Consider the following 27,696-nt stretch of genomic DNA (forward strand, 5'->3'; position numbering starts at 1 on the left):
AGCCCATTTCCTTGGCTGAGAAGCAACCCCACACATGAATGGTCTCAGGATGCTTTACCTGGTGGCCTGACACAGAACTGATGGTAGCGCTCACCTTTTCTTCTAACAAGGTTTTTTTCGAGTGCCCCAAACAATCAGGGGATTCATTAGAGAAAACAACTTTACCCCAGTCCTCAGCAGTCTAATCCCTGTACCTTTTTGCAGAATATCAGTCTGTCCCTGATGTTTTTCCTGGAGAAAAGTGGCTTCTTTGCTGCCCTTCTTGACACCAGGCTATCCTCCTCCAAAAGTCTTTGCCTCACTGTGTGTGCAGATGCAATCACACCTGCCTGCTGCCATTCCAGAGTAAGCTCTGCACTGGCGGTGCCCCGATCCTGCAGCTGAATCAACTGTAGGAGACAGTCCTGACGCTTGCTGGACTTTATTGGGCGCCTTGAAGCCTTCTTCACAACAATTAAACCTCTCTCCTTGAAGTTCTTGATGATCCTATAAGCCCCCGTTCACACTAAGGCGACCTGTGAGGCGACCTGGTCGCCTCACAGGTCGCCTCCCATAGGGAAGCTGCGGACCCGTTCTAATAGGAGGGACACAAGTCGCTCCAACTTAGAAAAAGGGTCCAGAGCTTCTTTGGGGCGACCAGGAGGCGACCGCCATAGACTTCAATGTTATGAAGTCCGTGGTGGCCGCTCCGAGGTCGCGCCGCGCTGCTCGCACCGCGACCTCGGAGGTCGCGGTGCGAAGTAGCGTCGCTTGCATGTGAACGGGGGCTAAATGGTTTGATTGAGGTGCAATCTTAGTAGCAGATTTATCCTTGCCTGTGAATTCCTTTTTGTGCAAAGCAATGATAACTGCACGTGTTTTCTTGCAGATTACAATGGTTGACAGAAGAAAAACCATGATTTCAAGCACCACCCTCCTTTTAAAGCTTCCAGTCTGTTATTCTAATTCAATCAGCATTACAGAGTGATTTCCAGCCCTGTCCTCGTCAACATTGACCCCTGTTTTTTATAGAGAAAATCACTGTCATGTCAGCTGGTCCTTTTGTGGCAGGACTGAAATGCAGTGGGAATGTTTTTTTTTTGGGATTAGGGTTCATTTTCATGTCAAAGAGAGACTTTGCAAATATTGAAATTCATCTGATTACTCTTCATAACATTCTGGAGTATATGCAAATTGCCATCATATAAACTGTGACAGCAGACTTTGTGAAAATGAATGTGTCTTTTGCAAAACTTTTGGCCAGGGCTGTAGGTAATCACTATTTCATTTTTTTGCTTTATTATTCTTCCTGTTTAATTGCTACTATCTTTTTTTTTTCTTATTTTGTTTCTCTACTCTTGATCTTTGAAATATGTACATTACTCTTGACCTCTGATTTGTTGTCCCTTGTTATTAATTTGTAAAATTAAAAAAAAAAATAAACAAGAAAAAAAAAATGTGCTTAAACATTCTCTTGTTAATATTCCAGTCCAATTGACTCTTGCCGCCTGTCTAACCCTTTTAGCTTGCTTTTTTACTCTCTATTTCTTTACACCAATTCTCTTATTCTCTTCTATTTCAGGCTCACTGGTACAATGTGCGATATCGTGGAAGCTCAACACCTCCAGAGATCACAAGGCGGGATGATCTTGTTGAAAGACCGGTATGAATGTTGGCTGTTTCTCTGTTGTCCTAAATATTTAGAGAAAGCTCTAAGTCCTAATAGTGTGTTGCTTTATTTTTGTGTGGGTTTTTTTTTAGGATCCTGTGGTCTTGGCATTTGACATTGAAACCACAAAACTGCCTCTGAAGTTTCCAGATGCTGAATCTGACCAAATTATGATGATCTCCTATATGATCGATGGGCAGGTGTGTCTTTATTTGGATTATCAACTAGTCTGGCATGGCAAGTAAGAATAGTTGATTTACTTACCTGCATTTTGTTTTGTTTTTTTTCAAGGGGTATTTAATTACAAACCGGGAGATTGTATCTGAAGATATTGAAGACTTTGAGTTCACCCCAAAACCAGAATATGAGGGACCATTCTGTATCTTCAATGAGCCAGATGAGGTAACACATAGGGCATAAGATTATTATTGTTATATAGTGCCAACAGCTAATGTAGCGCTTTACAACATAGGGGCAGACAGTACAATTACTATTCAATTTAAAACAGTAGGAATCATAGTAAAATTGTTTTTTGTAAGAAAAGCGCAGGATAGGTGTATAAAAAGAGATTAAATACCATCCTTTCTGTATTGTTAGTCATTCTCTAGCAATTTTATTTGTATTCGAGTGTCTGTTAAAACCTCTAAGTGTGGACAAATGTATAGAATTTTATGTAAAAGCAAGTCCTTTTTACATAAAAACATGAGAAAAAAATATAAAGAGTGGTTGATAAAGTTCTTCTTTGGGTTCAGTCTTTAGCTTCATGGTTTTTGCACTAATGGCAATTTATTTATAAAAAAATTTCCCTACCCAGGCGCACCTTATACAGCGTTGGTTTGAGCACGTTCAGGAAACAAAGCCAAATATAATCGTAACTTATAACGGGGACTTTTTTGACTGGTAAGTGTGGTCCTTCTCTACAGCCCTAAGAGTATAGCAGGTTTATTTATTTGCTTGTGGATAAAACCATGTTGTTCATTCCAGGCCGTTTGTAGAGACTCGGGCTGCAGTTCATGGGATGAGCATGGTTCAAGAGATTGGATTCCAGAAAGATAATCAAGGGGAGTACAAATCACCATCCTGTCTTCACATGGATTGTCTCAGGTACATCAAACCAAAATTAAATATTATCTTGATGTCATTTTACTGTGTTTGAAAAAAAAAAAAAAGTTACAACTCCGAGGTTGTCCCTGTTACCTCCATGGGATCTACATCTGGTATTATCTGTTCTTCAAAAGCCTCCTTTTGAGAACTTTCGGGAGATTCCTCTGCTTTCATCATCTCAGAAGGTTGCCTTTTTTGTGGCTATCACTTCTGCCTGCAGAGTATCTGAATTGGCGGCGTTGTCTTGCCGCTCGCCTTGGAGGTTTCTGATTTTCATTTGAATGAAGACATTGTGCTGCCTTCACTGTGTCCCAAGCCCAAGCATCCCAAGGATTTTGCCTTGCATTCTTTGGATGTGGTTCGGGCGATCAGGGTTTACCTGGGGGCCACTGAGTCTTTTAGAAAATCAGATGCTCTTTTTGTCCTTACTGAGGGACTTAGTAAAGGATTGCCTGCATCTGCTGCGACCATTTCCAGATGGATCAGGCAGACGGTTGTTCAGGCTTATTCGCTGAAGGGTCAGGTTCCTCCTTTCCCAGTGACTGCACATTCTACTAGAGCGCTGAGTGCCTCTTGGGCTTTTCGCCATCAGGCATCAATGATGCAAGTTTGCAAGGCGGCAGCTTGGTCGTCTGTGCAAGTTGATGTGTTGGCATCCTCGGATGCCTCTTTTTGCCTCAAGGTTTTGCAGGCTGCTGTTTAAGGAGAATCTTCTTTTTTTTTTTTTTGTTCTCTTTGAGGGTTTTTCTAGGTTAGCTCCAGTTGTTCTGGTTGAGCTCCATATTACCTGGTTGGCTGCGTTTAGCCTTTGGGGAGTTATGTTCTTCTTTGCGTTGCTTTCCTACCCCTCATGAAAATACTGCTTTGGGACATCCCAATGGTCTAAAGAAGATATGGAGCTGCGTCTGTCAATGAACCATAGAGAAAACTGGATTTTTGTACTTACCGTAAAATCCTTTTCTCTGAAGTTCGACAGACGCAGCACCCGCCCCTCTGCTTATGAGTGAATTGTTTTTTTTTGTCTTCTAAACCCTGCTTGCAACGAAACTGGAAGCTGTAGCAGAGTTTGTGGGGTTTTGCCTACAGGGACAGCCCCCATAGGCGTGGTCAAGCTTTTTCCTGCTTAATGTCCTATTCCTGATTGGAGGAGCATAACCCAATGGTCTAAAGAAGATATGGAGCTGCGTCCTTCGATTAACTTCAGAGAAAAGGATTTTACGGTAAGTACAAAAATCCAGTTTCCCTATCGCTCATCTACAGACGCAGCTCCTTATCTTCATGACTCATAGGGTTATGCTCCTCCTTCTAGGAATAGGCACTAGACAGGAAAAAACATAACCACGCCTATGGGGGCTGTCCTTGCAGGCATAACCCCTGAGACTCTGCTATCATCAAACAGTTTGTTCTGCCTAGTGTTAGGAATAGAACCCAGCTCCCTGCTGGGACTTCGGTCTATAACAGGGAAAGTTTGTGATATTTTTATTTTTTAACTAGTTCCTGAGGACCAAGATCCAGAGGAACTACAAGCAACAGCCGGCTGCGGTTTCCCACTGGATAAACTAGATCCTTAAAGTCTCCCAGCCTGGCCAGCGAGCGTGAGCAGGTTATAGTCCAGAACTAGGCCTCGCCACGACATTCCACTGATGGATAGGGAGGAGCCTGCGAGTGGACAGTCTCACTGGGACGCATCCACCTAGAACGCCCTGAGTCGCAGCTTCACCTTGGCTGACAGCACCCCCATCCCGGTCGGGAGGTGATCTGTTTCAGAGTGACGCCCACCTGGTACCGTGGTATGGTGAGTAAAATTGTCCCCCCCAAACACCATTGGCGGCCGTGGGGCGGGCATGGGCCCCTCCCTGCAGTGGTCGGACCTTAGGGGCTCCCTCGGTTCCCTTGCACCCTGGAGGACTAATCTGGTGTACCCTCTGGCATTCCCCTACCGGTTTTACCTGATCTTCACCTGTCTCCAGAGCATTTGAAGGCTCTGCGGGAGGCTGTGCAAGATCTCCTGACTCAAAGGGTGATTATGCCCGTTTCCCAGCAGGAACACTCAAGGTTTGTATTCAAACCTGTTCACGGTGCCCAGAAAGGAGCGCAAGGTACATCCAATTCTGGATCTCAAGGCTCTGAACCGCTTTGTGTGGGTGCAGAAATTTTGAATGGAGTCCATTCGGTCAGTGGTGGTATCCTTGAATCAGGGGGATTTTTGGGTTTTCATCGATCTCAAGGATGCGTATGTCCACGTCCCCATTTTCAAAGGTGCACCAGCGATTCCTCCGCTTTGCGGTGGCGAAGGAGCCCTTTCAATTTGTGGCGTTACCCTTTGGTCTCGTCTCGGCTCCCAGAGAATTTACCAAGGTCTTGGCCCCTGTGCTGGCTCGGCGAGGTATCTCATTTGTGGGATATCTGGACGATCTGTTACGAGCAGTCTCCCACTCAGATCTGTTGGGCAACATCTCTTATCACGATTCAGACCCTTCAAGAATTCGACTGGGCAATCAATTTAATAAAAAATCTGTACGCCATCAGTACGGGTCACTTATCTGGGACTGACTCTCGACTCTGCACTGGTGAGGGTCTTTCTCCCCCTGGACATACTTCAGAAGCTGCAAAAAGCAGTCAGGTTGCTGATGGCGACTCATCAGTCCTTTCTGCGTGCTTGCATGAGGGCCCTGGGTCTGATGGTTTCGACCTTCGAAGCATTCCCGTTTGCTCAGTCTCTCTCGAGACCTTTGCAAAAGGAGATTCTGGCGAAATGGAACAAAAAGGCGTTAAGCAGCGCTTGGCGTTGGGTACTATCAAGGGCCAGGTGTCAGCCTTGGCTGTTTACTTCCAGCATCCGTTGGCAACTAATAGCTTGATTCGCACTTTCATCCAGGGGGTGTGTCATCTGGCTCCTCCGAGGAGATCTCCGTTAACTCCGTGTGATCACAGTCTGGTTTTGTCTGTTCTTCAAAAGCCTCCCCTTGAGAATATCAGGGAGATTTCTCTGCTTTCCTTGTCACAGAAGGGCCTTTCTAGTGGGTATTAGTTCTGCTCGCAGAGTCTCTGAGTAGGCGGCGCTGTCCTGTCGTTCGCCTTATGTAGTGGTCCACAGGGATAAAGTGGTCCTCCGGCCAAAACCGTCTTTTCTCCCTAAGGTAATGTCGGATTTTCTCCTTAATGAAGACATTGTGTTGCCTTCCTTATGTCCTAAGCCTAAACATCCCAAGAAAATTGCCTTGCACTCTCTGGATGTGGTTAGAGCAATAAGGGTTTATCTGACGGTTACCGATTCCTTTTGAAAATCGAACTCTTTGTCCTTAAGGGCGGTCCTCACAAGGGTTTGGCTGCATCTGCTACGAACATTTCGAGAGGGATCAGGCAGATGGTTGTTCAGGCTTATTCACTCAAGGGTAAGATCGCTCCTTTCCCTGTGAAGGTTCATTCTTCTAGAGCCCTGAGTGCCTATTGGTATTTTCGCCATCAGGCCTCGGTCGTACAGGTTTGTAGGGCAGTGACTTGGTTGTCTGTGCACACCTTTACCAAATTTTACAGGGTGGATTGGTTAGCTTCTTCGGATGCCTCTTTTGGCCGCAAATTTTTGCAGGCTGCCATTTCATAAGAGAATGTTTTTTTCTTATTCTCCTAGGAGTCTTTTCCCTGGGTGAGCTCATGTTGTTTTGGTTGAGCATCATGTTACCTAATTGGCTAGGTTTAGCCTTTGGAGTTTACGTTACTTTCTGGTTGCGTTTTTCCCACCCCTCATGCCTATGCGGCTTTGGGGTGTCCCACACAGATCATGAAGATGAGGCGGCGTCTAGAGAAAATAAGATTTTTGTAAGATCTTACCGTAAAATCTTTTTCTCTGATGTCCATTGACAGATGCAGCACCTGCCCCTCTGATGGGGATGTTTTTTTGTCTTCACTGCTTGCAACTAAACTGATGTGCTGGGCTGTGTCTGTGAGGGTTATGTCTAGAGGGACAGCCCCGTGGGCGTGTATATGTAAAAACGTTGTACTAATGTACAGCCTAGATTACTCCTGCAGGTGGCAGCATAACCCACACAGCTCATGAAGATGAGGCTGCGTCTGTCAATGGACATCAGATTTTACGGTAAGATCTTACAAAAATCTTATTTTTTGTGGTTTGAATATTTTGTGCTGTGAGCCTTTCATTAATTGTTTGCTCTTTTTGTAGGTGGGTGAAGAGAGATAGTTACCTGCCTGTTGGAAGCCATAATCTTAAGGCAGCTGCAAAAGCAAAATTGGGGTATGACCCAGTTGAGCTGGACCCAGAGGAAATGTGTCGCATGGCGACTGAGGAGCCACAGGTACAATTTTACCACTGTATGAAGCTGTGTCTAAGTAAAAATTGTCAGTTGTGTGAGTGTTTGTGTGTTTTTTTTTTTTCTTTTCGGAAACTCTGATTATATTCTTTCGTTTAAATTAGACTTCGTTTTTTAATTTTCTTTTTGCAGGTACTAGCCACATACTCTGTGTCCGATGCTGTTGCCACATATTACATGTACATGAAGTATGTCCATCCATTCATCTTTGCTCTTTGCACAATCATCCCTATGGAGCCTGATGAGGTTAGAAACTTATTACAAAATCTAAATGCTTTTAGGAAGTAGATTGTAATTTTTGCCTCTAACCTAAGATTATATTTTCTGTTAGCTGATTTGAGAATTGTAATGCATCTGTGCTAATATTTTCCTCCAGGTGCTTAGGAAGGGTTCTGGAACTCTCTGTGAGGCATTGCTGATGGTCCAGGCTTACCATGCTAACATTATCTTTCCCAACAAACAAGAGACTGTATTCAATAAGTTGACTAGTGATGGCCATGTGCTGGACTCTGAAACTTACGTTGGTGGGCATGTTGAGGCTCTTGAGTCTGGAGTATTTCGCAGCGACATTCCCTGCCGCTTCAAAATGGTAAATACCTTAAAGCTGAATGTATTTTTTTTTTGTAAAAGAAAAAAACAGCAAATTGAACATAATATAGGCGGCCCACGTGGCCATAAGTAATATGATATACCGAAGCACATATCAGGGTGGCAATAAATATGAAAACATTCATGAGGAAGGCATAGCCAAAATGGTAAATATCTTAATATAAACTCTGCTTAGTTGTGAGTTTTGCAGAATATTCACAGTAGTCTTTTAGTAAAACCTTAATTATGCATTTAGTTGCTCATTTATGTTCAATGTGTTCAACCTTAAAGTGGTTGTAAAGGCAGAATGTTTTTTATCCTAATACACGCTTATGTATTAAGATAAAACCTGTGTGCAGTAGCCTGCCTAAATACTAACCTGAGCCCATCTTGATCGAACAATGTTGTATGAGAGACCCCAAAGTCTGGAACTCTCCCTCCTGATTGTTTGAGACACAGCAGCGGGCGCCATTGGCTAGCAGAAAACAAATTGGCCTAAAATGTTAAAAAATTTAGATTTTTACATTTTTTTTTTTGGGAATGTCATATAGCAGAATGTGAAAATAATTTTTTTTTTTTTCAAAATTGTCGCTCTTTTTTTGTTTATAGCGCAAAAATTAAAAATCGCACAGGTGATCAAATACCACCAAAAGAAAGCTCTATTTGTGGGATAAAAAGGACGTAAATTTTGTTTGGGTACAGCGTCGCACGACTGCGCAGTTGTCCATTAAAGTAACACAGTACCGAATCGCAAAATAGGGCCTGCTCAGGAAGAGGGTAAAATCTGCCGGGGCTGAAGTGGTTAAATAACCAACTATATGGTTAGGGAGCAAAATCTCGAATCCAGAAGAGAAGAGATATACTGTTAGAGGTTGAATCCGGAAAATATCATCACACCCAGAGATCCCCCCCCCCACCGATTTTTAGACAGAAGTGTCTGCTGTCACTTATGGTGGCCATACCAAAGCAATGTCTTCCTTCTTAAAATTACATTTTTTTTTGAACATTTGTTTGATTTTCAAATCGTCAGTGGGGTCAAACTGACGTTTGTTTTCGACCCACAGTGATGGGAAGATTCGAAAGGAAAGAATATGTGGTTTTCGTTCAAAAATTGCATTAATTTTAAAACCATGTTAAAAGCAGATGAAATTTTCAAACGACCTTCTTTCATTCAGCGAATGTACGAAGATTTGTCGTATGAATATTCTTGTCCGAAAATTGATGTGTATGGCCAGCATAAGGCTAGGTTCACACCTATGCAGTTTGCTTTTCATGCATTTTGCTGTGTGTTTTGCGCACGCGATTTTGCTGCCATTAGCATTTTGCATTCTTAATGCTTTTTTTTTTTGGGCCAATTTGTTGTTGGGCAGATTAAAAAAACACAACAAACATGTTAAACTTTCCTGCTCTTTGCAATGGTTTTGTACTGAGCACTCCTGATTCTCCTCTTCTGGGGTTCCTCTGATGCTTCTGGCTCCTCCTGTCTTCAGAGTGCCCCAACAGCAAGCTGCATAGTATAGTATTGAGTGCTCCAATAGCAAGATAAAAAAACTTCTGCCTTTACAACCACTAACTTCCTGCCCAGGACTACATGTCCCATGAGGCATTGCTCACACGTTCACAAGTTCTAAGGCACTTACTGACGTCTGGATGGTGTACTGAGTTGTATGTGTGCTTCGCTGTCTTCGGATATGTAAACAAATAATGCATTCTGTATGCAAGCCAACTAATCGGCTGCCCAATTAATCGATTATGAAAATAGTTGAACTATTCTCATAATTGGTTAGTTATCGATTTGTTTTTTCGGCCCTAGAAGGCACCCTTCTAGCCTGAGAAATATAACCTATATTTTCAAACAGCAGACATAATGTTAACATTATACAGTAATACTGAGTTTGTAGATTACCACATCCCTCGGGGATAGATAGGCACATATGGAGCACCATCTAGTGTCCTGATGTAAAACAGTCAGCAATGTATGAAAACATTTCAGTCTCGCCTGTATAAAAAAAAAATAAATAAATAACCGGAAAAATAAGATCCAAGTAATGTAACTGTACATAAAGTGCCGCGTCAACAGGACCCAACAAAACAAGAAATGCTCCTTAACATAAGGGGAGTAGAGTCCTCTCAGGACCATTTTGTAGGGGTTAAAGTGCAGCCCTGAGGAAAAATGCTCCATGTAACTTAGAGCAATCTTGTGAACCTGCAGAACACTCAGGCAATTCAATGCTAACCAAACAGGTTAGGTGAACAGATTATGCAAGGGAAAAAAAAAAACAGAACAGTCAGTCCTTTCAGCCATATAGCCTATTTTGGACAAAAAAGCACAGATATTAGAAAGAAAAAAGGGCAGCTCATCCTCGTTATGGCGGGCGTTGCGCCAGATTTCGCTCCTCTCTGTCAAGCCAGTGCATAGCAGAGGTAGGGTTATCAAAAAAATGTGAGGAGCCATCAGCTATGATCTTTAGCTTTTCCGGGTACAGCATATAGTTTTGCACGTTAAGCGCACGTAGCCTTTTTTTGATATCCAGAAATTTCGCCCTTTGCCTCTGGACTTCGGCTGAACAACCAGGAAACAATTAAGTTTTTTGCATTATCCACTTTTAAGAGATTCAGTTCTGGCCTTTGACAGGATGGCATCTCTATAGTTGAGAAGGCAAAATAGAAAAAGACGTGGTGGGGCTCCCTGCGGTGGCGGACACGCCGGAACCCTATGAGCTCTCTACTGCAAACCTAGATGAAAAAGCGCCACGTCCAAAGGTATTGGTTAGCCATGCTTTTATGAATGTCACAGGGTTCTTGCCCTCTGCCCTCTCAGGAAAACCGACTGCACGCACATTATTTTTACGAAGGCGGTTTTCCATATCTTCTAACCGAAATGCGTTAATGGAAGCCACCGATTGAGTATATCTTAGATCTTTTTGTAAAAGTGGTCAATCATCCTCTAATGTACTGATGAGCCCCTCCAATGCGAAGCTTCGCTCCCTTTATTTTTGCACGTCTTGTCTCACTAGTGAAATTTCCATCTTCATGCCTCTTACCTCTCCTGTAAGATCTGTAATGGATGTATTACATATGTTAGCAGGCTAGGATGTCTCTAAGAGTGGGGTCAGGATCTGTGCTGGTCTGCAGGCCAGCCGCTGCCATATTGTAAGCATGGTGTTGTGCAGATTGTGTACTCACATGTGAGCAAACTCAGGTGTCCGTGACCAGCAGGGGGTAGCATCCATGTCCCCTGAATCGTCCTCATACTCATTGACTCCAGGAGCAGCCAGTGGGAGTGGTGGAGGATCCTTGCCAGCCTTTGAGAAGAGGTGCTGTGCAGCTTCCTTTGCTGAGCGGGGTGGGAGGCCACCATCTTGGCCGGGGGGTGTCGGGCGGAACACGAGGGCCCTGTCCTTTCTTAGCCATGGGAGGACACAAATATAGCCAGCCAGAGGAAGCAGAGCCACAGCGGCAGCCGATGATGATAGTCCCAGAGTGGTGTGAGGCAGGATGGCGGTTCTAGACGAAGGATTCTGCAGGATTGCCGGCAGAGCTTTGAGACATGTCTCCCTGCATGCCTCGCTTGGCCATGCCCACTTCAATATGTTTGCTGGTCGTTGGCCCCAAGAGAACATTCCTCCCATTTTGGGCCTCAAAGTTTTTCCTTGTGCCCAACTTTACAGCCCTTTGTGTACTTTGTGGTGGGGCTCCCACACATCCAATTTTTGGCTTGTCCTCTGCAGTTTGGATGTTCACCAAGATGCAGACTCCAGTGTTGACCCTCTTTCAATATTGCAGTATTCTGATAGTAGGTATATGGACCTCTTTCTCTGGGAGCTGTCGGTGAGGGTTCTGGAGAACAAAGTGTCCCTGACTGTCTTATCTGTTACAGAAAATAAAATAAAAGTGCAGCGCTAATGGGTGAGAAACTGCAACAGTTCTCAATATAAACAAATAAAATGACATATGTGATCAGTAAATGTGAAAATCTGTAACTGAATACAATCAAAAAAGTCCATATAGAGTTCACAATGGTAAGTGCAAGTGGAGTAATCCAAAACAGAGAGGTGAATCTTAAAACTGATATCCCATCACCAACACCAAATAAAATTGCGCTCACCAGATGCTGTTGACCCTGAATACCATAAAGCATGAGGGTCAAAAAGGCTGTTAGGGATGGTATAGGATTCCTGAAACGATCTGCAACCACGGATGTCTCCCAGGTGTATATCCAGGAGGGTAGGTAGAAAGGATCACTCACAGAAATCCAGACCCATGTGGAAATAAACCAAAGGAAACAGACATAGTGTAAAACCCAAATAAAAAGTTTATTAAAAAAGGGGAATAACACTCACAAAATTTCCAATGGTAAAGGCAGAAACAAATGCAAGTCTGGCTAAACAGGCACGATCCTGTAGGTGGGTCCAATACATTCGGCTACCCTATTTTTGAGATAGGGTCCACCTCTAAAAGTGACCAAAGGTCTGTTTGCAAGAACAGGACCTAAAATACGGTCATTTTTGAACATGTCCCAATGTCTGGAAAAAAATGATTTAATTTGTTTGTGCTGAACAGAGTATTCTGTAAATGGTGACCATTTGGTAAAGTTTGGATTATCGTGATTATGATGGGTGGAGTTTTGTAGCAATGGGGCTCTGTCCTTGCAGGCAACTTCCCTAATTAAATTTTCCAAGATATTGGATTCATAGCCCCCCCCTTTTTTCCACTTATCTGTTACAGAAGTTTGGCTAGATCTTGAGCTTTTTAAAGTCTTACTAAAGTGTTGACTAGGACTCTTTACCCTAAATATCTGGGTCTGTTCCTGAACACTTTACCAGACAAGGGTGTTTCTTTCCCAGGAAAAACTGTACTCTCCAGTCTCCCAGTGTTGTCCTACTCTTCACTTCTGTATTAGCATTTTGGGATTGATAGTGGAGTCTTACAAGGCAGTTCCCATCTGCTCAATTCCATTCAAGTAATCTGCAGCGCCACGTTCTTGTCATCTTGGTACATATTGACCCTGACTCTGGACCATTGTTTCTCAGCTCCGGTCCCCAGGGCACACTAACAGGCCAGGTTTGCAAGAAAACTGAAATATATCACAGGTGCTATAATTTGCAGCTCAGTGATTGCAGTACTCTAGTCTGCATCTCCCCAAGGTAATACTTAAATCTGGCCTGTTAGTGTGCCCTGAGGACCGAAGTTGAGAAACACTGGTCTGGACAGACCACATTTTTGAAAATCAAATACTAGGCTTTCTCTATTCTGGTGGCATCTAAAATGCGTTACTGACAGCAGAGAAGTTATTCCTCCCTGTGTTTTGGAAAATTCTGGGGACTTGAAATCTCACCCTTTAGTCGGATATTAGGTGATTTTTCAGTGTCAGGCTCCATGTACACGGGACATTGTTAAAAGTCCCTTTGAATGCTGGAATTTTTAGGACGTTTGAAACGTCCGTTTGGTCGCGTTTGCACCCGCGTTTAGCGGGCATTTGCGTTTAGAACCGTTCCTAGAGGTCAAAAAAATTATTCCCCTTTAAAATGGAAAAACGTGAACGCTAAATGCGGGTCATCGCGTTCGGACGCGTTCAGACGCGTTTGTGCGTTTGAAACGCCGGGAAACACACGTTCGAACTCAAATAATTGCGTTCTAAAAAAAGTCCCTGAACGCAACTGCCTGCAAATGACTGTAAACGACCCTGTGTACATGGACAGATAAGATAACATGTAGATGGGTTCAGGGGCTTCTGAAAAAAACGCCCAACTGCTCCTAAACGGCCATTTCCAGCGTCCCTTGTACATGGAGCCTTAGACTGGACTGTTGTGTCATCTGCTTCAGATGCTGTCCAAAATGTCACTTTGGTGCCGTACAAAAGTTGTTGGGAAGGAACAAGAAGTCTTGCAGCAGTAAGAGGTAGAACATCCTGTCTTGGACAGAACTTTGTTTAATTTTCTGTCAGCCTTGTACATGCCTAGTGCAGACAACTGGCCGGTGGATTTTCTTAGCTGCCACAGTCTGGAACCAGGTGAATGATCTCTATACCTAGAGGTGCTCCAAGACCTGTGTCACAAGTGGAGGATGCTGGCTGTAGATCTCCTAGTCTCCACCGTCAACAACAAACAAGATGGGTTTGTATCCAGGTCCAGGGGTCTGCTGCTGGAGGCAGTGGATGCACTAGTGACTCTGGAATCAGTACAAATTGGTTCTTTGTCTTCACTGAAGCATCTTCTTGACTGCTTCACTGGATGGAGATGGAGAGCATTTCTCAGTTTAGTTTGAGTCAGGCTGGGCTATGCTGCCATTCACAGGAAGCATTGCATATTAGTTAATCCAGGGCTTCCTCTGATTGGCTGAGGTGGAGATTCTGATGTCCTCCACCCACCTCAGCCAATCAGAGGTAGCCTTGTATTTATTCATAAAAATACAAGGCTGGTTGTGAATGGCTGAGCAGTGCTCAGTTCAACTTGATTTTGTTCTGGGAATGGGACAGGGAATTCCTCATACCATTGCCAGAACGCAGCGCTGTATAATCTATATCGCTGATGCTACATAAAGTATTTACAGCACTGACAGCAGCCGTATTTCTTAGTAATGGAAATATTTAAAGTTATACAAAACCTAGAGTTAGGCTTAAATTACATGGCTGCTGAAGCTTAGATTCTCAGACAGGGGCGTTGCTGAGGGTATTCTCTCTATAACGCCACGGCTAGAAAGTCCAGTTCTCACAAGATGCATTGTTGGATGTGGAGTGTATTCTTTGCTTTTTGTGAATCCAGATGTTTTTACCACAGAAGTTTCTTTCCTGCAGTTGGGTCTAAACCACCGTTTGGCCCTTGTCACCATTATTTTCCAGGGACTATGTTGGCTTCCCTCTCTCCAAATAAGACCTTTTGTGCAATGTCTCCCATGTGGTTCCCTTAGTGAAATCCCCTTTACCTCCGTACACTATCCGCACTCACAAGGTAGTTTTCCATGTTGCTGTCACCTCGGCAAGACGAGTGTCTGAATTGGCAGCTTTTCCTGCAAGGAACCCTTTTTAGTCCTGCATAGGGACAAGGTTGCTTTAAGGTCTAGATTTTCCTTCCTGCCTTTCACCTTTTTCAGGACTTATTTTTTTTAATTATTATTATTCTGGATTGGTTTTGGAAGCACGCTTTAGCTTCTAGTGCCATCATTTCTAGTTGGGTCAGACCGAACATCATTGGAGTTTATGGTCTTGAGGATTGAGTTTCACCCTTTACAAACAAGGCACCTGCCAACAGAAAGGCATAAGATCCCTTGGGCATTCATGTGAGCTGTAGACTGTTCTTTAAAGGCCAGTTATCTGTTTTTTGACTGTGTCCCAGGGCTGGCCTACAGTTGTGTTTTTTTGCCAGTGTCCATTCCTCCTGTAGGTGGCAGGATTACCTCAAGATTTAAGGGTTTTTTTTTGCCCGTGGTGAATTTCATTAAAAGGTTTTTACTGTGAGTAAGAAATTCCTGTTTTATCTAATTTGCCATTGTGGCAGCTGTACTTATGCAAACCATTTTGATTTTATCTCCTGAAGAATCCAGCTGCCTTTGATTTTCTGCTTCAGCGTGTGGAGCTAACACTGCGTCATGCCATTGAAGAGGAAGAGAAAATCCCTCTTGAGCAAGTCACTAACTTTCAGGAGGTACATAAGAACTATGGTGCTGCTTTTGTTCTCTTGTGCAGTTTTTTTTTTTTTCCTCCTTTAAAATGAATGCTGTCTTTTTTTGTCCATGTTAAGGTTTGTGATGAAATAAAAAAGAAGCTGACTTCTCTAAAGGAGGTTCCAAACAGAATTGAATGCCCTCTTATTTACCATCTTGATGTGGGAGCTATGTATCCCAACATCATCCTCACCAATCGTCTACAGGTTGGTGGAAAGACAGACTTTTTGTTTGTTCTCTACTAGGTAAACTGATTAAAACTCTTCTGTTATTAGTCTCTGATCAACAATTCTCTAATTACAGCCTTCTGCTATGGTTGATGAAGCGATATGTGCTGCTTGTGACTTCAACAAGCCAGGAGCTACCTGTCAGCGGAGAATGACCTGGCAGTGGAGAGGGGAATTTAGTAAGTGATGTGTGTGTTCATGGGCTTAAATGTATGGTATCAAAATGTTTCATTAAGCTGCCTTTTTGATTTAGACCCCACCAACCTCTTGGTTTAGCTGCAGGACACCATTATGCAAAGTCTGAGCTCATTCTTTTCCAGTAGTTTTCATTGTCACAAGAAAAAGTAAAAAAGCCAGTGTTGGAACAAATAGCAGAAAATGTACTCCAAATGCATACAATAATTCAAGATGGCAGAGGAAACTTATTTGCTATATGATATATGTGAGTTTTCATATTGCGTAGAGCGAGTAGCATGCCTCAACAGGTAATTGTTTCCCACTGTGTATAATCCCAAACGTATCCATGACTACGTTGTATGCTATAATTGTCGGCCTAGGACCATAGAACAAGTTATTAAAGCGGAGTTCCACCCTAATTTTAAACTTCACATCATGCATATCTATATCCCTATCTAAACTCGATTTGGCTATTTTTTTTTTTTATGTTCCCTTACCTTATTTTTAGTCCCTTCCTCCCACTTCCTCCTTATGCGTCCTCGGCCGCCGATGTCATTTCCTGCTTTGCATTGACTCCTGGGAGATGAGTGTTATCAATCCCAGGAGTCAATGTGCCTGCACCGGTGTCCCTCATTACTTCCGGTGCAGGCACGAGAACAGCTTCTGGGCATGCGCAGTGACGCGGAACCAGCTGTCTGACGAGCCTGCACTGGAAGTGATGAGGTATAGCATTCTGGGACTCACGAAATCCAGGAAGAGGGACACTGCGGCTTCAGCTGCCCACACTGCAGATGGCCGCGCTGGACAAGTACTTCACAAGGTAAGTAATTTATCCTGCAGGTACACTAAACGGGACAGTTTAGAGGATATCATTGTTTAAATGCACTAGCCCTGACTATTCTATGGGTATTTTTAGGTAAAAAAAAAAAAAATGTCCGGAACACCGCTTTAAAGAAAGGAACAAAAGAAGCAGAAAGGAAAAGTAGTAGTAGCGAGAATAGGAGAAAAGGGTGCACCACTGTCGGTCAAAGTATAAGCTATCTGGTCTGTCTCAAGTAGAACTTGAAGGATATTTAGTGCAGGGATCCCAGGTTTTGTCAAAGAGGGCCAACTTGTCATTCAAAAGTGCTGCCAGGCATTCATTAATCATAATCCATGACAGTTGTTTAGCCTTTAACAATTCAAATGGAATTGTAGGGGATTTCGAAGACCAAATGATGGATTTTCTAGCCCCTATAAAGATGCAATTAGTCACCTCATGTGATCCGATGACCCCTCCACTGGGCTTCCCGATATAGCTTGTTGTGATTTTGATGAGGTTTGCTTGAGTAAGGAAATAAATAAAAATGTATGTACGAATCCAGAACCTCTTCACTTTCGGACATGACCACCACGTGCTATTCTAACCAGTACCAAGTACCACCTAAGGAGTACTTTATAATTGGCCTCAATTAGAGAGGTATTCATGTATGTTTTAGATGCGCACTGTGCCAACTTACTCCACTTCTCCACCGAGTCATCTAGGTCTTCTTCCCATTTTTCCATATGGAATAGTTTAGCTGAGCTCGAAGTCGGTATAGAGTAGAGTTGGGATGAACTGGAATGTCATGTCATATGGCATGAATTTTCATCAGGCACAAACCAAAATCTTGTGAAAGGCTTCCCAGAAGTATGGAGGCTGTTATAGCTGAAAAGGAAGGTGAAACCCTATGTAAGTGCTCATGTATTTGAAATGGGAGGCCCAACAAGATATGAAGATCAGCTGTCCACAAACTTTTGATCACATAGTATAGAAGTCAGACATACCAAGAAATCATTTCATATAGTTTATTACCTGTGACATTTATTTCTGCGGTGTTTGTGAGCAGTCATCCCAGGTCTTGACCAGTGTTGTATACACTATATTGTCAAAAGTTTTGGGACACCTGCCTTTACACGCACATGAACTTTAATGGTATTCCAGTCTTAGTCCAAAGGGTTCAATATTGAGTCGGCCCACCCTTTGCATCTATAACAGCTTCAACTCTTCTGGGAAGGCTGTCCACAAGGTTTAGGGGTGTGTCTCTTTGGGAAAGTTTGACCATTCTTCCAGAAGAGCATTTGTGAGGTCAGGCACTGATGTTGGATGGGAAGCCCTGGCTCGCAGTCTCCGCTCTAATCCAGAGGTGTTCTATCAGTTTGAGGTCAGGACTTTGTGCACACCAGTCAAGTTCCTCCACCCCAAACTCTCTCATCCATTTCTTTATGGAGCTTGCTTTGTTCACTGGTGTGCAGTAATGTTGGAACAGGACGGGGCCATCCCCAAACTTTTCCCACAAAGTTGGGAGCATAAAATTGTCCAAAATGTCTTGTTATGCTGGCGCCTTAAAAGTTCCCTTCACTGGAACTAATGGGCCAGGCCCAACCCCTGAAAAACAACCCCACACCATAATTCCCTCTCCACCAAATGATTTGGACCAGTACACAAAGCAAGGTCCATAAAGACATGGATGAGCAAATTTGGGATTTTGCAGCCACAGGGACTCTACTTTTTGGTGACACTGATTGCAGAGGCTCTAAGTGCAATCCAGCGATACCCCCTGCAAAGTTCATCAATGACCCTTCTGAGCCCTTAGGTCATACCGGGCCAATAATGTGTAAACACCTGAATCCCAATAGTCTGTATTTTTGAAGCACTGCAATCTACCGTCATCACATCAGAATTACAGGCTGTCATTTAAGGCCTTATTGATGTAGTATGTACTACCTGTGTTTTTAGAATCAGTCCGTTGTCTCCAGCCTTGGGTCTTTTAGAGCTCCTACAGCTGCAAAGACCTTTTTCCCTACATCAGCTAATCCAGGTATTCCTCTATGTGGATGGGAAGCACTCTGAAGTGTCCTGGACCCCACCTAAGAGCATTAAAATTGTTCCCTTTTGAGAGGGAATTGTTTAAACAGTGATCTCTTCCCACTGTTGATCCACCAGTGACCCATCCTAAAAGGAATGTGATTGAACAGTTAGATGGCTTGCTTAACTTTTGAGGATTCTGCTAACAAGCAGAATTGCTGCAGAAGTCCCATTCTAAACTGTCTGTCAAACCTGGCAAGACTTTGTTCATTCCCTCAAAAAGGATCTCCGAGCCCGATTCTCAATCGGCACGTAGGGCTTGAATGTAGAGATCCATTGATCTCTGGTGGTCCTTAAGTAGTTTACCTTATGGGCAGAGACCTCCCCCAGACCACAGGCTAATCGCTTGCCTCTGGGGGCCTCTTTAATTCGCCCCTATGGAAGTGCCCATAGATGTACATACCATACTACATAGAGGGGCCTTGATGAGCCAGTATGCTTCCACATATACTGTATTTGCGAATATGTACAGAAAGGTGAAGTTTGCACACCTAGGTGTATTTCAGATCCTATGTAGTGGAAATCAATTTTGGAGAGCCATGGGACTCCTTTGATTGTCAGCAGGTGGAACTCGCTACCTTCCTGCTGAGGATAGTAGATGTCCAGAGAACCTTGTGGGATCTGTTCACCTGGCAGTAGGTCCTTTTGGGATTGACCTGGAGCATCTTGAGGAAGGTCCTTCAGATGCCTTTCCTGGTTCTGCTCCTAATCAGTTGCATGTTCTTTAGAGGTTCTGCTAAGGTGCCTGCTTCTCCCTTTGTGGCTTTTGATTGTTTGTGGTACCAGGGGATTCAGGAACTTTGTATTCCCATGGAATGTGCATCGCAGAATTCCTCTGCTAGGCCCCAGCAATACTTCCGGGCATTGGAAGAGGATGTTTTTTTTCATTCTTGGTTTCTACAGGCTGTTCTTATTTTGCCAGTCTGTGACTGAATTCTAAATTCCCCTCATGTATACTCTACTGGGAATGCCCCCATGCACCTTGCCTCTTAAGTCAGGTTTGCTTCATAAGATCAACCCCTTGAGTTTTCTGACAGTGCTGAGAACAATATCTGGTAAACCTTGCTTCTTAAGAGTGAATGGCTGTCTGGCTAGGCAGCCCCTTTTCGGTCATCCTCTTAATCTTAAGGGTATGGTGTGGACGGCCTTGGCTTTTTAGTGTAGACTGGCTTTTTAATGTAGACTGGCTGGTCTTTTTTTGTTCAGGCCTGTTTTTGTTCTAGGTTCCACCTTGAGACCTGTTCTTTCTGGGGGTTGTTCAGTGCTTTCTTCTGTTGACCCCATCACACTATGGGTCTTTTCTTCCCCACTTGGGAATTTGTTGTTTTTATTCCATCAGCTGTTTGCTGATTTAGGTCAGTATTTTTCAACCTTTTTGTAGTCAAGGCACCCTTTAGAATTGCACACAACCCCAGGGCTCACTAGTTTGAGGGCTCTGAGCGTTTTTTTGCGTGTTCTGTTTTTTATTTTTTAAGCTGCTCCGTGCTCATGAAACATGCCAAGAAGGTGCTGGCGTGATTTTAGAAATTGAGCCGCACCAAAATATATGGTACTGCAATTGGTGTATGCGTAGGGGTGCCATTATGAATTATTGATACCCGTGCGCAACTGCAAAAGGCAATGAATTTTTGTGTGGTGCGAGAAAATGTGCCATTCCACACGTTTTTACCACACTTCACCTAGTGTTAAAAAAGCCCTAAAATGTAGTTTGTAAGACAGTTAAGTGGTCATCAGATTATAAATTCCTTGTCTAGCAAAAATCCTCCATGACGCAAACCCCCTTCCTAGCACAAATCCTTCCCTTTCTTAACCCCCCCCCCCCCAATTCCAGGACAACTTTGTCCTTGCTACAGCTAAATGACACGAAGCTCTGTGCAGTCTGACCATCAAAGAGTTAGTTTTCTCTGTGTACAGAGAGGAGGGAGAGTACAATCCTCTTCCTCCTCTGGGCTCTCTCCTGCTCTATGTTGCAGTTTGTACTTTTGCCAGTAAAACTGAAAGCTATGCGGGCTGCCTGACCTGCCCTTAGCAATGACTTCATTGGTTGGTAGGACGCAGGCAGGCGGCTTACATAGCTCTCACTTTTGCTGGCAAAATTACAGATAACAGCATCGAGGAGGAGAGAGCCCGAAAGAGGAAAGGATGTGCTCTCCCTCCTCTCTGGACACAGAACTTAACCATAGCGATGGGCTTGGGCGTTTGAATCAAGCTCCCCAGGAAGCCGTAACTGTACACCACCAATCATAGGCAGCGTGTGTATGTGCAGCTGCTGGTTGGGAAATGCCTGACTGCCTATGATTGGCGGTGAGCAGTGACGACTTCCTGATGGGCTCGATCCGAACACACCCGGCCCATCAATATTTAACAGTAACCTTTTCATAGTCAGACGATACATAGGGTTTTGAAATGAACATATACACAGCGCTGCGCACATCCTTCTAATACACAAAAACATAGATTAACTAAAGTCTATACAGTAAATAACCAAATGTCCATCAAATCAACTTGTGTAGGTTAAAAGTTTAAAAAATCTAGAAAAACTCAGAAAAAAAAACAAAATTAAATGAATAAGAGTTCTTCCACTCTTCATGAATTAAATCGTGAAATGTGCTCCCTCATATGGTCCCACGCTAACCAAGGGCTGTTAACCCCAACAAATGCACGTTAGACGTCTGTTGTGCTTTAGATTGCAGACATTCTGAGCTTGGTGGGACTTCTAATCCTCCTCTATGATGTTTCCTCAGTTTACTTCTCCAGGCATATAGGATTAAAGCAGTGTTTCTCAACTCCGGTCCTCAGGACCCACTAATAGGTTAGATTTTAAGTATCACCTTGGGGAGATGCAGGCTAGAATACTGCAATCACCGAGCAGCAAAATATATCACCTGTGATGTATTTGTTATCTTGCAAACCTGGCCTGTTAGTGGGTCCCGAGGCCCGGAGTTGAGAACCACCAGATTAATGGAAACACTGGCGCTTGCGTCCTCCACTTTGAAAACGAACTTCTGGGCTATGTAGTTCTCCACCACTTGGTCTCATGTACTCATGGTTATTGCTCAAATTTAAAACAAAAAGGCAAGAAGGGCAGACCTAGCGTGACTCCATTTACTAAAGGCTTTCAAAATTGGTTTACACTCACTCAAAATATTTCATAAGAAAAAGTTTTTCCACTCTTCAAACTGTGATCAGATATGTTCCCCTCATATGGTCCCACACTCACCTATTGATTTACCCTAACAAATTAGTGTTAGAAGTTAGATAAGTTTTAGATTGCAGATATCCTTGGCTTGCTGGGACTAGTAATCCTCCTTTCTATGATGTATCCTCAGCTTGCTCCTCCAGGCATATACGATTATTAAAACGCTAGTGCTAGTATCCTCTACAGTGAAAACGAATTGGAACTGCTGAGCTTTGTAGTACACTACTTGATTTCATGTCCTCATGATTGATGTTCACGTATAAGAACAAACAGTAAAGACATACAGACATAGCGTGACTCAGTTTATTAAAAACTTGCAAAATTGCTTTGCACTCACTCAAAAAGACAGATATTCAAAGGAATGTGTGCCAAACCAGAAGTAATGCTGCAGTGTGCTCTCCACTGGCTGGAAGTGACATCAGCAATGGTCTCGGCCATATAGGGCTTTGTGTCCCTTTGCTGCGGCACCCTGGTTGAAAAACCCTGGTTTAGGTTATTGCTCCCTTCCATATGGAGGCTCTGCCCTCTGGTGATGATCTTTTTCATGATCTTGGTCATCAGGTTGATTTTCTGTGTCTTCCTCTATGGTCGCATTGACAAGATCCCCTATCTAGTAGGGGGCTCTATCTCATCTTGGTCCAGATTTAGATGACTGCAACAATCCTCAGGTCCACTTCACTGGACTTTTTAGAGGTTATTGTGATTTGCCCACTCCTCACTTGGATTGATTTTGGACATCCCAACAGTATCTGAATTCCTGTGCCCCTCAATAGCGGATTTAGCTGATTAGGAAACTACGTTTTGTTTTGTACCGTAAGATCCTTTTTTTTTTTTTTTTTTTTTTTTTTTTTTTGGAGTCCATTGAGGGGAACAGGCCCATCCCTATTTTTATGCTCATGTTCTTGGTACCACATACTATAAACTGAGGTTTGCTGGGTGGATGAGTGCTTATCCTGGGGCTGGCCTGTAATTTTTTTTTGTTTGGCAGTGTCAAATCCTCCTGTAGCCTGCAGTTTAACCCAAACCTTATCTGTATTCCTGTGCCCCTCAATGGGACTGCAAGAAAATAAATTTACAGAGGAGTACAAAAAACTATTACTTTCCATCTCTGTTCTGATTAAACATTTCAAGTCTTTGTTTTGTTGCAAAATTTACACACAATAACCAATCCCATTTCTAAAACTTACATTTTTTTCCCTTCCTATTTGATATTGTCAGTCAGTTACAGGCACCTTTTCTTTGTTATGCACAGAGATCGTACTTATCTAATTAGATTTATTTTGTTTTAGTACTATGATACAGTTTCATTGGATCAGTTTGATCTTGGGACTGCTTTATGTAGATGAAAAAAGCAATGGGTAATTTTATTAATGTCTAACCACTGCCTACAGTATTGTCCTCCTGCTAATGAAAATTTAGATCAGGCTTTACTGATTTCCTTAATAGATAGTGTCTGGAGGCTGGTGACGGAAATATTTATCAAATAAACTGCCCATTAGAGACTTGAATTTCAGCAGATTATCACATTAATATGATAAAGTAGTTTCCGTGCTCTGCCTTTTCCATGTGAAACTAGTTTCATTGTATGGTGCCACTTAAAAATTCTAATAGCATTTATTTTTATTTTTATTTTTTTTTACAATTTGTAAAATTTTGTGCATTTCAGAGTTGCTTTTCATTTAGCTCTCTTGTGGTGAAAAATCTTTGTTTTCAGTGTAGAAGCTTTTCTGCAGACTAGTTCTTCAGAATCCAGTGACTAAGTAGCCTCTCGCCTGTTCTGCTCTAGTGGCAAGTCATTGCTTTCCATATATATATATATATATATATATATATATATATATATATATATATATATATATATATATATATATATATATATATATATATATATATATATATATATTTTTTAATCTAAATAAAAACATGAACTAGCTTTGCCTCCCTGTTCTTTTTATTCATGAAAATTCACTTAAATTTATTATCAGCATAGAAATTTCATCACTTTTAGTGGGCATTATTTAGTATTGCCAATTTAGAGTGATAAAAAAATCTAGTGAGACTCCAACTTATACTTGCAGTGCCAGCCGGTCGCAGTGAGTATCATCGGATACAGCAGCAGCTAGAATCTGAAAAATTTCCTCCACTCTTCCCTGGAAAGCCACCTAGAGCTTTTCATGAACTAAACCGAGAAGAGCAGGCAAAATATGAGAAGAAACGGCTTGCTGGTGAGTAGACTACAGACAACATAATTACAACCTGTAACACAATTCTGTATATATAATAAATGAATCAGGTTTATGTTACCAAGTCTTCATTTTTTTTTTTAATCAGATTATTGCAGAAAAGCCTACAAGAAGATCCATGTCACAAGACTAGAAGATCGTGTAACCACCATTTGCCAACGAGAGAACTCATTCTATGTAGATACTGTGCGAGCTTTTAGAGATCGCAGATATGAGTTCAAGGGACTACACAAGGTAAGAATGGAATGTGGTATTTGTCCTGTAATAAGTGATATTGTGCTGCTGTTTACTGTGTAAGAAGGTAAATCTTGCAAGCTCATACACTTCTGTACAAAGGTGTGGAAGAAAAAATTGTCTGCTGCCTTTGAGATTGGAGATGCTGCTGAAGTAAAGAGATGCAAGAACATGGAGATCCTTTATGAATCACTACAGTTGGCTCACAAGTGCATTTTAAACTCCTTCTATGGATATGTCATGCGCAAAGGGTATGTTTTCAAGACAACAATCAGCAGAAGGTTGTTTTTTTTTTTTTTTTTTATTTGCAGCAGTAAATGACTAAAATATTTATTTGTGTTTTTTTTTTTTTTACAGGGCTCGGTGGTACTCTATGGAAATGGCCGGTATTGTGTGCTATACAGGTGCTAATATTATCACACAAGCTCGAGAGTTGGTTGAACAGATTGGGTAAGTCCCATCCCCTCCCCCGCCCTGCCCTGCCCTCTTCATCCCCCCACCCTCTTGAGTTTGTATGTATTTGCCTTTGCTTTTTGTTAAAGAATGCTGCACTATGGGGTATAAATATCTTGCCTGCCTAGTTTAATCGACACTTCTAGAGTTGGGAGCTCAGGCCTGGGTTATAGCAACCAGATAATCTGTTTTAGCTTAGTGCCTAAATCTGTGGCAGATTGGAGTGCAGTTATTTGCAGAATCCTATATAAGCCATATTACATAAAAGCACGTTAGAAATGAATATTATCTTTTAGGCAACATTTAAAGTTAAGTAGGCTTAAAATAGTATTAAACCTCAAAACAAAAGTTTACTATTGCAGCCTACCAATTCTTAGATGTGGTGGCTGCGTTCATTTTTTTTTTTCTTCCAGACTTTTTTTTTTCTTTTATTTTTACCTGGTGATATGGCCAGTTTATTTTTCAACTTACTTTAACAGACCAAGCTGTCCAGACAAAAGAGCCGTTAGAGGATTTAGACAAACCATTTATATCCCATAAATTCCCAGCATTCCTCTGTTATTTGCTTGTGTCCTAACAGGATGGACAGATTCTATACTGGCAGCTCCTCAGCACTAGCTTTGGAAGTTATAACAAAGCAGGGTAAAAAATAGGACTTTAAATATCTCTTCAGTGATCACAAAAAGTACCTAAAACTCCCTATCTCTACTAATAGCCATGCATGTTTGCAGAGGATTATGATTGTTGGTACTTATATGCAAGCTGTAACACACAATGTGGTGTTATACATTTTCTATTATTTATATATATATATATATATATATATAAACACTATCTTTGTGATCACTTGAGGGGTACTTATCCCCCCTTATACACTCATATTATTTACCCTGCTTTGTTATATATTTGAAACAAGGATGATACCCTCCACTGGCACATATTACTAGTTGGAATCTCCCCATACACATCCAACAAATAATTTTTGAAAGTATGGAAGCTGGACCCTGCTGGAATGGAATATTGCATGGCTAGCCTGAAATGTGCCTTCAAGTGCTACAGTAGGCTCTGCATTGTGACCTCTTCCAGACTTGCATGTTTTCTGTGCTAACCATGAAGTACTTTCTGGGTCCAGAGCCAAGACACCGCCCATGGTGTGTGACCCTGTCTCAGAAGACTCACTTTGTTAATAGACAGGTGTGGGCTGAGCACCACATACTACCTTGTTACCGAGGTCGCTGGGCACTGTTTGAAAATCCCAGATTCTGCTGGGTTACTGGAGGAGGGGTAATGCTTAGCGCTGAAGTCACCTGTGAGTGGAATGTCTTGCGTGCTTAGCACTCTGTGTTCCTTCCTGTTATTTCACTTAGCAGACCCACTGCTTCGTGCTGCTGCTCCCCAACTGCAAGTGACACACAGATTTATCCTTGATTTATCTCTGCTGCCCACTTACAGTGACTTAGTCACCTTCAATCGCCTGGCCTTGTACCCTGGACTATGCTGCCCCTGCTTTGCCGCGCAACAAATCAAGTTTTGGGCTGCAGAATCGGCTTTCAAAAAGTACCTGCTTTGCGTGCCTTTTTCAGGTAGATCATCCCTTTTGAAGCTTTCCAGGACTCCTTATCAAGGATAGCACCGGGACAAGCATACCCATCTGCCCCAACCAAGAAAATCTAGGTCTTAACCCAGGAAGGCTCATTTCTCCTTGGAGACTATAGAGAGTTCCTTTCATTATGCCTAAGCCTAGTACTTAGATTAGTCTTCCTCAGCATGAAGGCGCTCCCCCCACTTTTTAAAAGTAGGGTGTCATCTGTTATGCTGGCTCTCTAAATGTCTGCAAAGGCTATCCAGATGCTGGGGTGAAGGTGGTTTCCAGGGGCTACAAGCTGGAATTCACTCTCTGCCCCTCTCCATGGTTCATGTCTTCGTACCTGCCAGTGTCACCGCACAAGTTATCAGATCTGCATACAGCCTTTGCAGGCCTTCTCAAACAAAGGGTTATCCCTCATTTACCTGAAGCTGAGTGGTTTCAGGGTTTCTACTCCAACCTGTTTATAGGTCCCAAACCCAAAGGAGGTATTTGTCCTTTCTTGGATCTTAAGGCCCTATATGTCCTCATTCAGGTCCAGAAATTCTGCCAGGTCTGCCATAGCCTCTTTCCATTGGGGGGAAATTTCTGGCCTTTGTGGACATCAAAGATGCATACTTGCATGTCCCTATTTATTTATTTATTTTTTTTAAATTCGTCAGCAGTTCCTTTGGGTCCCCAGCATTTCCATTTTGTGGCTTTTGCCATACATCCTCTTGTCTGGACTTTGAGTGTTTGCCCCCAGTACTCGCTTGCTATTGTAGCGGGGTTAAACATGCCTAAAGACACTGTTTGATATGTGGGAAGGAACTAGGCTCCCTCTAGTGGTAGCTGCATGGAATTTCCCGGGCTGTGACTTCCTTTTCACAAGATGAAGAAACTACATCTCCCAGGCTGCTTTGCAAGATCCAGGAACTAGGCTCCCTCTAGTGGTAGCTGCATGGAATTTCCCGGGCTGTGACTTCCTTTTCACAAGATGAAGAAACTACATCTCCCAGGCTGCTTTGCAAGATCCAGGGTGCACGGCTGCACCGCACGGCACTATGGGGGAGGTTATTTAAAGGAAGAGAGAAGCGCGCGAAGGGGGGGGGGCCTTTCTGCGCTGGACTCTGAGGAACCAGCGAGCGAGAGTGAAGGACTGACACTGGATATTGGGCCAGAGCCTTTTAGCCTGGAGGGACGACGTGGAACCGTCCCATCTCAAGCACGAGGCACATTCCTGGAGGTCATACTGCTGTTTGCCGAGACCGGAAGTCATCCGCCAGAAGGACCCCGCGCGGCTGGCATATAGCCAAAGGACTGAGACCGCAGTGGAAGCGCGCGAAGGAGAAACTTCTGTTGGTGAGAGGGCACATGCCCAA

General features: G+C 43.0%; 1 protein-coding gene across 1 annotated transcript in view; it reads left to right on the forward strand.

The window, feature by feature from the left end:
• POLE (DNA polymerase epsilon, catalytic subunit) overlaps window positions 1-27,696 on the forward strand; it is a 169,566-nt gene that overhangs the window by 29,093 nt on the left and 112,777 nt on the right. The window contains exons 8-22 of the mRNA XM_082243081.1: window positions 1,562-1,642; window positions 1,741-1,848; window positions 1,940-2,050; window positions 2,463-2,548; window positions 2,633-2,752; window positions 6,933-7,065; window positions 7,213-7,326; window positions 7,457-7,669; window positions 15,204-15,311; window positions 15,408-15,536; window positions 15,634-15,736; window positions 23,899-24,045; window positions 24,152-24,297; window positions 24,400-24,548; window positions 24,655-24,747. Of these exons, the coding sequence (XP_082099207.1) occupies window positions 1,562-1,642; window positions 1,741-1,848; window positions 1,940-2,050; window positions 2,463-2,548; window positions 2,633-2,752; window positions 6,933-7,065; window positions 7,213-7,326; window positions 7,457-7,669; window positions 15,204-15,311; window positions 15,408-15,536; window positions 15,634-15,736; window positions 23,899-24,045; window positions 24,152-24,297; window positions 24,400-24,548; window positions 24,655-24,747 (1,841 nt within the window). The remainder of the gene's footprint in view (window positions 1-1,561; window positions 1,643-1,740; window positions 1,849-1,939; window positions 2,051-2,462; window positions 2,549-2,632; window positions 2,753-6,932; window positions 7,066-7,212; window positions 7,327-7,456; window positions 7,670-15,203; window positions 15,312-15,407; window positions 15,537-15,633; window positions 15,737-23,898; window positions 24,046-24,151; window positions 24,298-24,399; window positions 24,549-24,654; window positions 24,748-27,696) is intronic.

This window comes from Pelophylax lessonae (genome assembly GCF_965119305.1).
Source record: "Pelophylax lessonae genome assembly, chromosome: 1".
Classification (NCBI taxonomy): Eukaryota; Metazoa; Chordata; class Amphibia; order Anura; family Ranidae; genus Pelophylax; species Pelophylax lessonae.